Source organism: Sminthopsis crassicaudata, chromosome 5 (genome assembly GCF_048593235.1).
Source record: "Sminthopsis crassicaudata isolate SCR6 chromosome 5, ASM4859323v1, whole genome shotgun sequence".
Taxonomy (NCBI): Eukaryota; Metazoa; Chordata; class Mammalia; order Dasyuromorphia; family Dasyuridae; genus Sminthopsis; species Sminthopsis crassicaudata.
Window position 1 is genome coordinate 147,132,362 of NC_133621.1, and position 16,846 is coordinate 147,149,207.

At 31.1% G+C, this 16,846-nt stretch overlaps 1 protein-coding gene across 8 annotated transcripts in view; it reads left to right on the forward strand.

The window, feature by feature from the left end:
* Nucleotides 1-16,846, forward strand: part of PTPN12 (protein tyrosine phosphatase non-receptor type 12) — a 76,272-nt gene that overhangs the window by 30,978 nt on the left and 28,448 nt on the right. For all 8 annotated transcript variants that reach the window (XM_074268468.1, XM_074268469.1, XM_074268465.1 and 5 more), the window contains 3 exons: nucleotides 12,781-12,857; nucleotides 14,075-14,170; nucleotides 14,949-14,987. In XM_074268468.1, coding sequence (XP_074124569.1) covers nucleotides 12,781-12,857; nucleotides 14,075-14,170; nucleotides 14,949-14,987 — 212 coding nt within the window. The remainder of the gene's footprint in view (nucleotides 1-12,780; nucleotides 12,858-14,074; nucleotides 14,171-14,948; nucleotides 14,988-16,846) is intronic.

Genomic DNA, 16,846 nt, shown 5'->3' on the forward strand with positions numbered 1-16,846 from the left:
ATATTAAATTTTTCAAAAGTAAACTTTGGATATACAGAGCATATAGGTACATGGTATCTCCATAACTGCTACTCTTCATATTACCAATTTATCTTAGTCCTTATTTTATGTTGGAGTAGTAAGAGGTTGAAAGTAGAAACATTTCTAAATAGGTTCAAAGATCCACTGTGAATTTTATCTTCCAAAACCAAAAGGAAAAGATTTCCAAATTACTTTCTATTTTTTCTTTGTAGGCTTGACTAATGGAGTGAAGACTATGTACTGTAGCCATAATCTGGTATAATCTATATGGTATTTCAGTTCTTGATTTATTAGCTGAACTCCGACGTAGAATAATTCTAAAAAATTAGGAAATAAATTACCTAATTTACAGTTTGATGTGGATAATAGAGGATTGATTTCTTGGCCAGGAAAGCAGTTACAAGCCCTACATCAAACACATGTGATCATTGGCATCTCACTTAATTGATCAATATCCCAGGCAAGTCAATAAGAAGATAAATTGCAGGGTAGTTGCTTTTCTGATTAGAGGCAGTTTGCTTACATGGGAGTTCCTTATGCCAAAGCCAACAGTTTTTGTAAAAGAAACTTCTCTTTTTCAGTTCTTTACTCTTCCAATACCATATTTTGGGATCAGGGGGTTTGAAGTATTTGAATAATTTATCTTTTTCTTTTTTTCTTTTAAACTAGTATACGTATATCTTAGACAAAAAGCAAAGTTTACAAAGTGGGGGAAAATAGCTGAAATCCAGAGTATAGTGCTACCTTTGGATTAGCCCCATCTGTATGTATATTTAGTTTTTTTTTGACAATTTTGTTTAATTTTACTTATAAGGTAATACCTTCCATTGGTATAGAATGCTTATCTTGTGTTTTTAAGCATTTTGGAAAGATCTCAAATTGTTTTTAAAAAATACAATTTTGTCATTCATGCCAAGGATTATTATCTGATATCGAATTGTCTAGTTTCTATGTAACTTAATTACTTTTTTTTTTTTTTTTTTTAACTAACAATCTTTTAGACAGGATTAGGCATTGATGATTGGAATACCAGTGAACTTCTGTAGGTCAGGGATTCTTAAACCTTTTTGAATCTCAGATCCCTTTAGCAGTCTGAGGGAATCTATATGGACACTTTCCAGAATAATGTTAAGTGTATTAAGTAAAATGCATAGAATTATAAAGAGAAGCAATCATATTGAAATAGTTAACAAAATACCAGAATTTTTTAAAATTAGAGGACCCCACATTAAGAAATGTTACTCAGGTAGTTGTTGGAAGATGGGTTTTTAGTACAGATGGTCTACAGAGAAATTAATTTTGCTTTTTCTTAAAATTATGGGTCTATCTGAATTTTCCTATTTCTGTTAATGGCACCACCTTGATTGGATTATTTGTAGTAGCCTCATTTCTTTTTCTCCTTTCTAGTTCATACTTCCAATCATTGTTAAGATGTCGTCTATATCTGTCACTCAAAATCTTTTATTGGCTTCTTTTCGCCTAATGATTTCCAAATTCCTTTGCCTGGAATCCAAAACTTTCCAAAATCTGGTGCCATTCTACTTTTATTACTAACTTTATAGTACTCCCTTTAATAAAGTGTTCACTTTAGACAAACTAAAATACTGAGTTTCTCTAATCTGTGTCCCCCAGTTTGATTGTATCCATTTGGTCATACCTAATTCAAGAAATATCCATCATCACCACAGTTGAAATTCTTGGGAAATTATGACATAATAGATAAAGTGCTGGCCTTTTTTGAGACATTCAACTTTGAATCCTATTTCACTTGTTGACTAGTTCTCTGGTCTTTGGCCACTCGTAACTATCTCTGAAAATAGGGATTGCTTTTAGGATTTAGAATGAGATAAAATTTGGAAAGTACTATATCGAGTTTAGCTATTGTTTATATTACAATTAATTGTTCTCCTCTGTACTTTTCAATCTGAAGTCTTAAAAGTTTGTGTATCATTTGTATCTCTTGTGTTTATTATGTATATTTTATATTCCCAGTTGTTTTGTGTACTTATCTCTGGTATGGAGTTCCTTTAGAGCTGGAACTGTCTTATATATCTGAATCTCCTCAGCACCTAGCTCACATTTTACTCTTAAAATATTTGATTTGATATCATCAGCGTGGGTACTTTTGTAATGATGAGAAGAGACATCTTACCCATACCTGTTTCATTCTGTTCCACTCTTGTTCATGGCCTCTTGTAAACTCTCCATAAAGGTATTGTCTATTTTGCTGGGTACGTGTCTCTAGATCCTTAGACACTAAGGAAATAGTGGTGTAGCACACAAACTGTTGGTAATAACCTTCTCTTTTCCCATATACCATATGCCTTTATATTCGGTGACCCTTGACTGGAATTATTCAGAGATTGTCAGTCATATAATATCACCCCCCAAATTGATATTTTTTTAAAAAGGAAGCATGCTTGTAGTTTTCCAAAGTTTTCTGTAAACTGTATTGAACAAAGTTACTTGATTGATTTTTGGACTCAGTTCTTCTTCAGATAATGAGTGTTGATGGATTACTGATGGATTGATTAATGATTTTAAACTTTCACCTGTCCTTAGAACTTTATATCAATTTGTACGCTAAACATTCTTCATCTATTTTGTCTTCACTATCTGTATGTCTCATTTAGGAATCTTTTGGATAAAATTTGTTGGAGTTAGCAAGAAAGTAGCATATCATTATAGTGCAGCATAGTGCAGTCAAGGATCTTCATTCAAATTCCATCTGCCACTTCTGTATAAATTTGGACAAGTCTTTTTGATCTCTGAGTATCATATGGCTCAACTGTATAATTATGGGTCTTGACTAGACATCTTCAAATTTTTATTCTAAATTCAGCTCCAATCTATATTTTTATGATTTAGAGATCTTTTCTATTTTTAAGGAATTTTTCATTGATTTGAATTTTGCTTCTAAATTTGTCTGACACTGTTCACACTGTTTAATGTGAATTTTTGTTTTTGTTTTTTGTTGTTTTGCAAGGCATTTGGGGTTAACTAACTTGTTAAGTGATTTATCACACAGCTAAGAAGTGCCAAGTGTCTGAGGCCAGATTTGAACTTGGGTCTTCCTTACTCCAGGGCTGATGCTCTATCTATTACAACAACTAGCTGCCCCTCAAGTTTGATGTTTAGAAAAAAAAATTATGTGATTTGGAAGAGCATAATGTTTAAAGGTTGGCCTTTTAAAAAGATGCCTACTGCGCATGTATAATAAATATGTAAAGTTCCTTAAAAGATTAAACAAGAGAGAATTTTGAATGAATTCACACACACACACAAAATTCAGTTAACATTGATTAAACTTCAACTATAATCCCACCGTACTGAGTGCTAGTGCTATAATTTCAACCCACATCTTGATTTCAGTTTCAGTGCTTTGTCCACTATGCTATATCAGCCTCAGTTTATTTGTTTTCTTGATTATGATAACTTCCATGTTTAATACAACTACACAAGCAATGAGAAATGGACTAGATCTAAAATAAATTGTAGGGTAAGGAGTTAAAGAAATGTGTAATGCTTTTTCTATTTTCTGTTAGGATTTTCTGTTTGCCAGATAGTGTTGTTATCCATAGTGTTGTTTTTCATGGTTTAATGATGTGTTGTTAGGCATTATACGCTGTACCTTTTTAGTAATTTGAATGAAATTCATTATTTATGGAGACAAAGTTTATTATTTTATAAAACACCCTGCAGTTGATTCCTTTGACAGTATGTGACTCATAAGCCAAAACTTTATGAGTCTATCTTATATGCCTATAGCTCTAAACTTCCTTTCTCACAGAGATAACTTATGCAAAGCAATTAATAGTTAAAAAGCCATATTTAATTTCCATCATTCTTTTGTTGCTAAATTTGGGAATGTCAATACTTAATCTCACAATATTCTGGATGTTAGTGATCCCACCCTATCAGGACTTCCTTTTCCTTAGATAGGATACAGCTCTTTGTTCAGACTTTTGTTCCCCTTTTCCTTTAACAACTGGAAATTTGAGAGGAAATTCATTTAGATTTACATTTTCTGTGAATGGGAGAACATTTTTTGCAGTTGTCCTGCATCTTTTTTTGGGGGGTTGGGGGGTATGAAGATGGGGATAGAGTAGAGTTGGGGTGAAACCTAATAACAGATTACTGGTCACAAATCTTCATATCTGACATCAGAGAGAGTCTTTTTATTATTGATGAAGTCATTTTTGGGTCTATAAAGGTTAATTTGTAAAAGAGATAATCTCTTCCCATATTATTTGATATATTTTATGACAAATACCTTTGTGATTAGTATATACCTGTGATAGAACAGATAAAAACAATAATGCTTCGGTAATATTTGTTGTCACACTTTTCCCCTCTCCCCCTTCTAATCTTTCAACTCAAATTCTTATTTGTAGGTTAGTTCTCCCAGAAAGTAGCTGTTCCTAAATTCAAAAAGTACTTTATAAGGGTCTATTCAAAGAATACTTTAAAAGAGTCCATACTTCTTTGATCCTCATGGATTTACTTATTTTAACAGTTAGCCTAGTAGACATGAGTTTGAAGTATATAGTTGGTTACCTTTTTTGTCACTGCACATTTTTCAAATCTTGAGCAGGACTGTCTGATACTATATTTGATGTAAAGCATTTTCCGACAGGTCCCAGAAAATAATAAATAGAATTAACTTTTTGCCTTACCAACAATATATTATTGCCATCTAGTGGTGAAGATAATTATGGCATGTTTTCTAGGAAGTTTGAAAAAAACACGGTATTTGAGAAGGAATAGGTTTTCCATTTGGGCAAGTAGGTATGAAGTCATATAAATCTTATTTTTAGAGTAGTTGTGTTGGAGGGGAGGGAAAAGAGGAAGGAACATTAAGACTTCTCCAAAAGTTTAATTTCTGTCTCTGGAGGTTGGTAGTATTTTTCATCAGGGGGACACTTTAGAATTGTTGTGTATCAGTGTATTAAAGTAGCTAATAAGTCTTTCATGGTTAATTAGCTTTGCTAATTTCATAGCATAATTCATTGCAATATTGCTCTTATTGTCGACAATTTTTTTTCTTATTTTGCTCACTTCACTTTATATCAGCTTATGATGTTTCCTGAATTTTCTGATACTATTGTCATCACTTCTTAACAACACAGTATGCTGTGTCACACTTCTTAACAAGACAGTATAGTATGCTGTCAGTCACATAATATAGCTTATTTAGCCATTCCCTAATTGATGAGCATCCCCTTGGTTTGATTTTTTTTTTTTTTTTTTTTTTTTTTTTTTTTTTTTTTTTTTTTTTTTTTTTTTTTTGTTGCTACCTCAAAGAGCTATTGTGAATATTGCATTTTGAGTTCTTTTCCTTTTCCTTTGATCTCTTTGAGGTATAAATCTAATAAAGATATTTTAAAGGGACATGAAGTTGTATAGCCCTTTTGGTACAGTTCTAAATTGTTTTCCAGCTCCATCAGTTGTGTGTCAATGCAACTATTTTCCAGTATCCCCTCTAGCACTTGTCATTTATTTTTTTCTGACATATTAGGCAAGCTGATGGGTGTGGGGTAACACAAAGTTTTAATTTGCTTTTTTTCTAATCAGTAGTTACTTAGAGCATTTTTTTGTATGACTAGATAGGTTTGGTTTATTTTGAAATCTCCCTGTTCATGTCTTTTGACCATTTATCATTTGGGCAATGGCTCTTATTTTTACAAATTTGGCTTAGCTACCTATATATTTGAGAAATGAGATCTTTATTGGTAAACCTTTCTATGAAATTCTTCTATCCCCTCCCCAATTTTCTTACTACTTTGGTTGGATTAGTTTTGTTTGTAGAAACCCTTTTTAATTTCAAGTAATCAAAATTACTCTTTTTGCCTTCTTTCATGGCCACGAACTCTTTACTTACCCATAGAGCTGACTTTTTAAGCTTCCCTAATTTATTTCTGAAATGACCTGTTATATCTAAGTCATGTATTCATTTTGACCTTATCTTGGAATATGGAATGAGATATTGGTCTTTGCCTAGTTTCTGCCAGACTGCTTTCCAGTTTTTACAGCAGTTTTTATTAAATAGTGAGTTGTTTCCCCAATAACTTACTTAGAGCTTTGAATTTGTTTTTTTTGTTTTTTTTTTGTTTTTTTTCATACATTAGTTAACTGTGGTTTTTTACTTCTGCATAATCTGTCCCATTAATCACACTCACTCTGTTTCTTATCCTTAGATTGTTTTGATAATTGCTTTTTTTGGTAATATGAAATCTCTAGTTTAAAAATTTGATTCCCTTGAGATGCTTGATCTTTTGTTTTTCTAGATGGGATTTTTTTTTTTTTTTAGCCCACAAAATAATTTTTGGTAGTTTGATGGGTGTGTCAATGAATAAAAGCAAGTTTATTTAGGTGGTATTACCATTTTTACTATATGTTGGCTCTATATGAGCAATTAATATTTCTCCTATTGTATAATTTGTCTTTGTTTTTGTAAAGAGTTTTATAATTGTGTTTACATAATTCCTTTATATTTTGGCAGGTAAATTCCCAAGTATTTTTATATTTTGCAGTTATTTTCCTTGGAATTTTTCTTTTTATTTCTTCCTCCTGGGTTTAGATATTACTTCCTATAATAGATACAAATACTTTGTTATTCAGAGATAAGTAGGTTTGTGTTTACATCCTGTAGCTTTGCTAAAAGTTAATTGTTTTGATTAGTTTTTTAAACTGCTTCTCTACAGTTCTCAATGTATATTGTCATATGTAATCTGCAAAGAATGTTAGTTTTGTTTCCTTATTGTCTTTTCTTACATTTCTTTTCTTTCTTTTCTTTTCTTTTTCTTTCTTTCCTTTTTTTTTTTTCTCTAGCCAGCATTTCTAGTACAATATTGAATAATAGTGGTGATGATAATGGGCATCTTTGCTTCATTTCTAATCTACAAATTTATCTTCATTACAGGTAATGCTGGTTCTTGATTTCAGATAGATATTGTTCAACATTTTAAGAAAGCCTCTTAATAAGAATGAGTGCTTTTATTTTGTCAATTTTTTTTTTTAAACTTCTGTTGATATGAGTTTAGTTTGGTTGGGCTTTGATAATGATGCTAATAGTTTTTTCCTAATATTGAATCAGCTCTGTATTCCTTATATAGATTTCTCCAGATCATAATGTGTGATCTTTGTGATCTATTACTGGTTCTGGAGTTTTATTCTTTGGGAGGTAATTGATGGCTTGTTCAATTTCTTTCTTTAAAATAGAGTTAAGCAAGTTTTTGAGTTCCAAATTCTATTCTTTCCTTCTTCCCTGATAAGCAATTCAATCTTATAGGTTACATATGTACGCTCAAAAATGTTTCATTTAGGTTGGCAATTTTATGGTATGTAATTGAGCAAAATAATTCCTAATAATTGCTTTAATTTCATCTTCATTGGTAGTACAGTCATCCTTTTCATTTTTGTTACTGGCCATTTGGTTTTCTTTCTTTTTGAATAAAACATCTCAATAGTTTTGGTTTTTTTTTTAACCTCTTCCTTCTCCCCTTCCCTCCAAAAAAGAGCAGTTAGTTATATTAGGTGATTTTTTTTTTTTAACTTTGAGCTTTATTAATCTCTCCTTTGATTTTCAATATGTGTTTGGATTTTTATTGGGATTTTTTCATTTGTTCTTTTTTTATTTATTCATTTGTATATCCAATTTCAGTGATTTCTTTCTCTGTATGTGTTTACCTTAATTTGAGAATTAGGTTTTGAGGTTTGATTTTTTTCATCAAAGACTCTTGATTCTTGGTTTTTATATTTTCAGAGTTTAAATTTTCAAACAGTTTTGTGCATAGGATTGGACTTGGAGTCAAGAAAATGCAGGTTTTAAACCTCCCTCAAAAGACTTAACATTAACAGTTATTAGTCCCTAAAAAAATATTTTAACCTTTCTAAGCTTCAGTTTCCTCCTGTAATATGAGTAGGCTAAATTTCAATCTGTAAAGATCACTTTCAGCTTTGAGTCTGATCAAATGTCTTTATGTAAAAAATTGAGTTCTGCTGGATAAATCAGTCTAGGATGATAGTATCATCTTTTAAATTTTAATCATATTACATTCCAATCTCCCGTTTTTCTTTTAGAAGTTCACTTGTTTTTCCACAAGATGTCTTGGTAAATTATTTGGTCTGACATTTCAGAATATCTTGTCCATATTTTATGGTGGTTTTTTTTTTTTCCCATAAAGTTTCTGATATTTGGTCATCTGTCTTTTATATGTTAATTCTATATTTTCTCAATTTAGGGTGATTCAGGTTTTTTTTTTTTGTTTGTTTGTTTTTAATTTTATTTAATTTATTATTATTATTATTTTTTTTTTGAGCTTCTATTTCTTCTAGTTGGCTTAGGTTGACTTTTTTGATGTCAGTGTCTCCATGTTCATTTTTCTTTTAGTTCTGATTTTTGTCATCTGATAGCTTGACTTCATAAGTGATGAAAAAATCCCTCCCCGCCCCCAATAGACTTTTGATTTATAATTTTCTTGCAAAATTCTTAAAATCAGTTTATCAACTAGCATTACTTAGGTGCTCTGGACCATAAATTTGCTTTGTGCCATGAACTATATTTCTGCAAGTGTATTATTTGGAGATGTCTCAGGTTATCTTTTCCCCATATAATGATACTTAAGCTATTTTAGTTGTCTCATATAGAGTTTAAAAAAATTGATTTTTATTTTTTAATTTTTTTAGTACTTTTCTCCCCCCCTCACTCCCCTTATTAGTGTCTCAGTTAGTAGTTTATTGTGGTAGATGTGAAGACTTTCATCACCAGATATTCTTTAAGTGCCTACTCTGTGCTAATTGCTTTATTAAGTGCTGAGGACATAATGGCAACAAATAACAATCCATGCTGTCAAAGAGGAGGACAGCATTTTTACATGTATAAATGCATATACAGAGATATATACACACACACACATACAGTACATGTATATTATATAACAGAATAAATATAGTATAGATGTAGTTAAGGAGGGAGGACAGACACTTAAGAGTTAGAGATAGGGATACATGTAAAACATGTTATTTAAACTTTGAAAAAGTGAGGAATCTTTTGAGGTGAAAAGGAAGTATGTTTTACTTCTGGGAGAGGGTCAGGGAAAAGGCCCAAAGGAGCCAGGTGAACGATTTTGTGTGAGGAAGAGCAATTTGGATTGTAAAGAGTAGATCTGATATTTCATGAAGTTGCAAAGATACATTGATTACAGGTTTATAGAGAACTTTAATAGCCAAACCTGAAGTGTTTATTTTGTCTTAGAATCAACACCACAGGATTTTCAGGAGGGAAATGATACATAAAGACAATTATTTTGACATCTATGTGAAGGGTGGATGTTGTTGCATTAATTTATCTTAGGGATTTGCAAACTGGGGAGGTAGGGAAAGGTAGGATTGGGAGAGTTGGTATTTATTCTATGGCCCATGAGCTAAGAATTTTTTAAGTAAAATTTTAATGTATTTTAAAATGTAAAAACCATTCTTAGCTATAAAAAGTCACTGGATCATATTTTATCACATAATTATGGTATTAGGTGTGAGAATGAATGTCATCAAGAGAGTGTAAGGGAGTCAACAGCTTCTGTATCAATAGAAATCCTCAAAAGGACAAAAAAGTAAATCAGTCATACAAATAATCAACAGAATAAAATCATTCATACAATGAAACATTATGGAATTAAAGATAAAACTATTTTGTGAAACTGAACAATAGCAGCAGGAACAAAACTATGATTTCATATCATAAAAATGGATAGGAGACAGAATGGCATAGTAGATAGTAGGCCATCCCTGAAGTTAAGAGGACCTGAGCTCTAGTTTGGCCACAGACATTTAACACTTATTAGCAGTGTGACTGGGTAAATTACTTAACCCAATTGCCTTGCAAATTAAAAAAAAATGTTTAAAAATTAAAGATACACTGATAATAAATGCACTGAAAGGATTAGACAAAGGAGAATAGTGAAAATATCATAAAATGAAGAAACTGAAATCAGAATTTCTATATCTCATTTCTGGAATTTATGCATCATCCTCCCAGTCACCTAACTTTGGGATCATCTTTGACTCCTCCCTTCCATGTCCAATCAATTGTCACATTTTATCAATTTTGCTTTATACCACTTCTTTAGTTCAGGCCACCATCATCTCTAACATGGATTATTGTAATAGTGTTATAATTAGTCTCTTTACAGACCCTTCAATTCTTAATACAGTCTCTTAATAGCTGACAAAATAATCTTTACAAGGAGAAATGTCATTTCAGTATTAAAAACTGTTAGTAATTTTCTGATTGTCTAGAGAGTGATTGATACTCCTTCGTTTGGAGTGCAGCCAGCAAGCACAGTGTTCCCTCTGTATGTACTCTGTTTTGAGATTGGAACACAGCTAGAATATTGCATCTTTTTTTTATGTTTATGATTGTAGTTTCTTCACTTTTCCTAGATAATGATGTATACTTGTAAAACTGTGTAGTTTTATCAGTGTTTTGACCCTTTGATTCCTTATTTCTAAACCATGTTTCCAGCTTCTTTCTTTGCCTTCCTCTTCTTTACTTTGAAGTCACTTTATTTGAAGTTTGCATTTTACTTTGGGAGGGCTCTGTTAGATTCATAAATTTTCTCTTATTTCCTTATCTTTTACAAATGATTCAGGCATATTTAAAGCATATATAACATAACATTTTAGAAGTACTAATCATGAAGATTGAAATATGCTGGGATTAAGTACAAGTGATATTTCAGTAGCCTTTTAAGGTTTCCTTGGTTTGTCACTCTTCAGTCATCTTTTCTCCTAAATTGTTTGTAGGCTTTTTTTTTTTTGCTATCCATATCATTTCACTTAAGGCAAACAAATATATCCATGTATTTAATTATCATATTAATATAGCAAATAAGATATATATCTATTATATTATTGCTATTTCCTCCATTAGATTGAAAATTAGAGGGCAGGGACTGGCAGGGACTCATTTCTTTTTGTATCCACAATGCTTAACACAGTGCCTGACACATATAGTAGGTGCATAATAATTGTTTATTGATTAATTATTATCTCTCCAAGTCTAACACACTTTCCCACCAATACATATAGATCATATGGGAAATTGGGCTCAGGTTTGCAGAACCCCTGTGGCAAAGGAGTTACTCTCAGCTGGGCTTGGTGGCTGGAAGTCCTTTTCACATCTTTGTGGAGAATTGCAGATCTAATGTAGTGTATAATGAAAAAAAGAACTAATTAGGGTCCTTACAGCAGGCACACTGAAGTTGTAAAGAGTGAATTCTAAAGTAACTGAATAATTTCATTGCTAAACTTAAAACATTTTGTAGTTTCTATATTTAGTGGATTAAGTATGGAAATATTTCTTGAGTTCTTGAAGCGGGAAAAACAGAAAGATATTAAAATAGTCATTTGATAAAGTGATTTAAATAGAAATGGTAAAGCAATATAGGAAAACAATGTCACCTTCCTGAGTGAAGGACATGAAGTGATTGAATAAAAGATATTTCTTTGCAGATCTTTTCATTCTATTTGTCCATTCCTTTTTATGTATTTTTCATTTTCCTTTTCCAGAAATCACAAGATAAGAATTTTTAGTAAATATTTCATAATGAAATTATACTTTTTTAATTGTAGGTTTAGCTCACAGAAAAGTTTTGGCCATAAGTGATGATTTTTTCATTTCCCCCACACATACTCAATCATATTTTAGAATTCTAATTTTTTCCCCTCCCTTACCTCCTCTAACCCTAAGATAGCAAGCAATCTGATAGGTTATACACATACATTTAATTAAAATTTTTTTTTAAATTTCATTTTATTTATTTATTTTGTTACAGCTTTTTATTTACAAAACATATGCATGGTAATTTTCAACATTGGCCCTTGCAAAACTTTCTGTTTCAAATTTTTCCCTCCTTACCGCCACTTCATCTCCTAGATGGCAGATAGTCCGATACATGTTAAATATGTTAAAATATATGTTAAATCTAATATATGTATACATATTTATACAGTTACATATGCACATACATTTTAAACATTTCCCTATTAGGATGACATATTATTAGTTGCTAACTTCTAACCAGATTATTAAGTTACCATTGTGGAGCTACAATTTGTATAGGCAAGGAAGGTTATCTTTTTTATTTTCTGTTTACCACATCCTATTCACCACCATGGAGAAATTGAAGTAATAGTTAGACATTATATTTTTTCCATCTCAAACTACCTATTAGGCTTAGAGCACCAAAGTAGTAGATGTTACCTATGTAGTTAGGTAAAGCTGAAATAAAGCAAGCATATCCTGACAATCAACTTTAATTTCCATAATAGTAGTAAGAGTTTCTACCAGTGTAATTTATCTATTGTTCATTGACCCCATTTGGAGTGATGCTGGAGTGGTTTGCCACTTCCTTCTCCACTTCATTTTATAGCTTTAGTTGCTTCTTAGTTTATAGAAATTTTTTATATTTTATTAGACTTTTGGTACCATTAATTAAAATAGGAAAAAAATTAATTTTGTTATGAAAACAGGATCATTTAGTTTAAGTTACTTAGCTTTTCTTTACCAATAAGCATTTTGGGAAGATGAATTCAGCATTCAGGATTCCCATTTTTATGCCTCCGTTATTCTGGGAACAGCTACATCGTTTGACTGTTTTTAATGTAATTGTTTCATTTATTTTGTTCAGATTGTTTTTGCATTTTAAAATATCGCCACATAAAATGGGGTGTCATTTACTGGAATCTTTTCTTTTATAGTTGATCACAGTCGAGTTAAACTGACTCTAAAGACTCCTTCCCAAGATTCAGACTACATCAATGCGAATTTTATTAAGGTATATTTTAATACATAATAATGTCTAGTATTTACATTGTACTTTTGAGGTTTGTAAAGCAATTTTACATGTATTTTTGTTTGATTTTCTGAACCCTGTGAGATAGATAATGAAACCAATTAAATTATCTTTGAAATATTGACTTAGTACATAATCAAATATACCTGCTTGAATAATCAATTTATTTTGGTTTATGGTAACAATCTGAACTTTAGGCATAGCAAAAAATTTATCTTGGTGCTCTTTTGAATAGCAAGTGTTGCACAGTAGATGAAAGAGCTAGGCTTTGTCAGAAAAATTCCAAAGATGAGTTTAAATCTCACTTCTGATACATACTCTCTTTAAGATGTGACCCAGAACCAAATCTCTTAACCTCTGGAGGAAGAGATACAGCAGTACATAATTGCTAATCCTAATGAAATTTCAGTCTGGGCAAAAAGCTTTTCATTTGGTCAAAAATAGTTTTACTTTCAGTCCTTTATTTTGTATTTTATATTATTTATAAATGATATTTCTATTTCTTAATAACTTTAAGGATCCTTATTTTGTTTGACTAATTTTGCTATAGCCTGCTATTTTGAATTATGCTAACAATAGTAACATTTTTCATGGGATTCTTTTAAGGTGAATCTTAGGAGTTAATTTGGACACCTTAATTTAAAATTATAATTAAAAAATTTTTAATGATGGGTTGGATTCTGTTTTGATTTAAAAACTTTGTTTTCATTACATGTTCTTGTTACCAATACATATAAAATTAGTTTCTAAAATCACTTGTGGCATATTTTTTTTTAAAGTCCATTCAGGATTGAACACAGCATAAAAGTATTATTTGTCAGTTCCATTTTTGCTTGTGTTCATTTACTGTATTTTTTTGTTATTTCCTCTAGCTTTATAAGAGATAAAATAAGTGAGTTGTATGTAGACATGGAGAAGATCTTTAGAGGCCATCTAGTGGACCATTCATATTATACAAGTTGCTTTACCATTGAATCCCAGGTCTCTCATAAAATGAAGGTGGTATCTACATGAACTTTAAGGTTTTGTTATCCTCATTATACATGTATGTTTAAGAATGTGTTTTAGAAGGTTGAGATGCTATCATAATGAGAAAACATTTTGGAAATATAAGAGAAGTGGAAGTTAGATTTGAGATGCTTAGAAATGATGTCATTAATATTCCTTTGCATGTGAATTTTGCTTTTTACTTTTTTTAGGGAGTCTATGGGCCAAAAGCATATGTTGCAACCCAAGGACCATTAGCAAATACAGTTATAGATTTTTGGAGGATGATATGGGAATACAATGTTGTAGTAAGTAATTTGTTTCCAAATCTCTTTTATAAGGATAAGTAGTGAGATTTATGTGAAACTAAAAGGTAAAAGAAACTTTTTGTGATTGTCATGTTTCCCTAAATATATTTATACTTAACATTTAATTTTTTTTTCCCCATTGTTTCAATGAAGTTTAACTATATTGCATCAAAATTTGATTTTAAATTATGGGTTTATTAAGACATTTCACACTTCAGTTATTTTCCTAATATCTGTTGAGTCATTACTGGGGTTTTTTTTTGGTTTTTATGTTCTTCACAGGAAAGAATTTAATGTAAGAAATAAAATTATATCATTTTAGAAAATTCTGTGAAAGTTACTTAAAATGTTTAATATTTCTAATCTAAAAGCACTAAAGTATAGTTTAAACAATAAGAAATATTGCTAAAATAAGCATATAAATTACATTAAAATTAGATAAGACTGCAGTTTATTGCTCTTGATCTATAAACTAAATTTATATCATTCTTCACATATATCTGTGTATTTGTTTCTAGTATACTTTTAGATTATAAATAGCAGTTTAAAACTTCATAAAACAGTTTCTTCTATCTTAATTTGTTCAAAATGATTCAAAGAAATGGAATTATTGCGGTGTGATTTTTGATGATTGATTAACTTTTATAAGTAAACTTAAGTGAATACAGAAGAGAAAAATTGTTCCAAATTTATATCTTTTTAAAAATATGTGTAAATTTGTGCTTAAAATTGATGTGTATATATATTCTTTTTTTTTTTTTTTTTTTTTTTTTTTAAGATCATTGTAATGGCATGTCGAGAATTTGAAATGGGAAGGGTATGTAAACAAATTATTACTTCCTACAGGGTGTACTATTTTATCACAGTATTAAAGGTGGATATACTTAAATTTCAGTGTATCATGATTCAGCTATTATGCAGAATTAGCCCTTTGAATATAATAGTCATATTATATAATTCCTAAAAGTGGCAGGATGACTCTAACATAATATTTTACCTACACTCTAGTCTGACACCTCAGACCTCAGGTCCACATTACAGTGGGCTATTTTCAGAACATGAATGTGTCATTTTTAGCATAATAGAGAAAAAATGTTATATGATAGGCAAATTATAGAGTAAAATTTCACTTTGTTGTAAAGATTTAAGTGGAAAGACATTACACATATAACAGGAAGACTACTTGGCACCAAAGGCAACCATGGCCAGACAAAAGTTTCTTAAATTGTGGGTTATGACCACATATGGGGTTGTTTAACTGAAAGTAGGGGCTTCAAAATTATGGTTTTATTATCACTTACTGTTTTTGTGTACCTTTTTTTATATACCTATATCCCAAGGTTATTTAAAAATTTCTCAGGTGAAAAAGGCATACCTGCTAATCTAATAAACCTTCTCCCCTCCTCAAACAAAAGCCCTGGCCTAGGTTGTTCAGTTAATACTAAAAGATCCCAAGAATGGATTTGCTTGGGCCTGCTTTCTAGACTGTGGCTAAGGAATGAAGAAAAATGAACGATTTTTATTTGGTTTTTAAAAATTTTTCCAGGAACCCTTTGGTAGAGATGTTAATTTGTATTATGTATAATGAAAATGGGGCTACAAGAGGGTTATAAAAAGAATTGTGTGAATAAAAAGAAATTTGACAATTGAAGATACTAAACTACAAATCACTTTGTTAAGAGGCTTACTGAGAGAGACTGGTACTTTGTGACTTTATCAAGGAATCTTATGTCAGGAAAGTTAGAGAGAGAGGTTTTGCCAGTGGTATAAGTCACCTAGCAGTTGCATACTTTTATGTGCAACGTAGTCATGTCTATACTCTTTTCTGTCCTCTGACACTGCCATCCCTTCAAGCCTAGACCTTTGAATGGTCTCTCTGCTTCAAGCATCTTCTACTCCAAGCCTTCTTCCCCCTTGCTGTCAAATTGGTCTTTCTACAACATATGCTCCTAATCAGGCCACTTGACCTCTGACTCATACTTTGTAGTAGACTCCAGTGACCCCCATATTATCTTCAGAATCAATTTTAAAACTCTTTATTTGGCTTTTAAAGCCCTTTCCAACCTGACTCTTTCTAGGCTTTCCAGTTTTCTCACAACTCTCTCTCTCTAGTTCTTTTGTGGTCCAGTAATATTGGTTGTCTTAATGTTCCTTGGACAGAACATCTATTTCCTGGCTATACATTTTTACTGATTCATTTTTTCTGAATTACCTGACTTCCTTTAGAGCATAGCTAAAATGCCACCTTCTTTAAGAAGCCAAGTCTGATCTCCCTAAATGCTAGTGTCTCACATCTGAATCTCCTGTTTGTTATCTCACCAATTAAACTGTAATTCTTTTGATAGCAGGGATGTTTTTTTGTGCTTAGCACCACGCCTGGCATATAGTTGACACTTAATTCTTGTTTATATGACTTTACTTTCCCTTCAGATTTTCTACTGCCACTTGCCCATTTTAGCAATTTTATTAGTATTGAATCCAAAGGAAGGGCATGAGAAAACAGACTATTCTGTTTTTGCTAAGGTTATAGAAGTTCTTTTTAAACTGTATAGTCACTGAAGAGTTTAAAAATGTGACCAGAAATGTGCTGTTTGTTTTTATTGCTTTTTAAAATGAAACTTCCACTTTCAGTGATATGACACTAGAAATTCTGTGCCCTCTGAGATGATTTTAGTT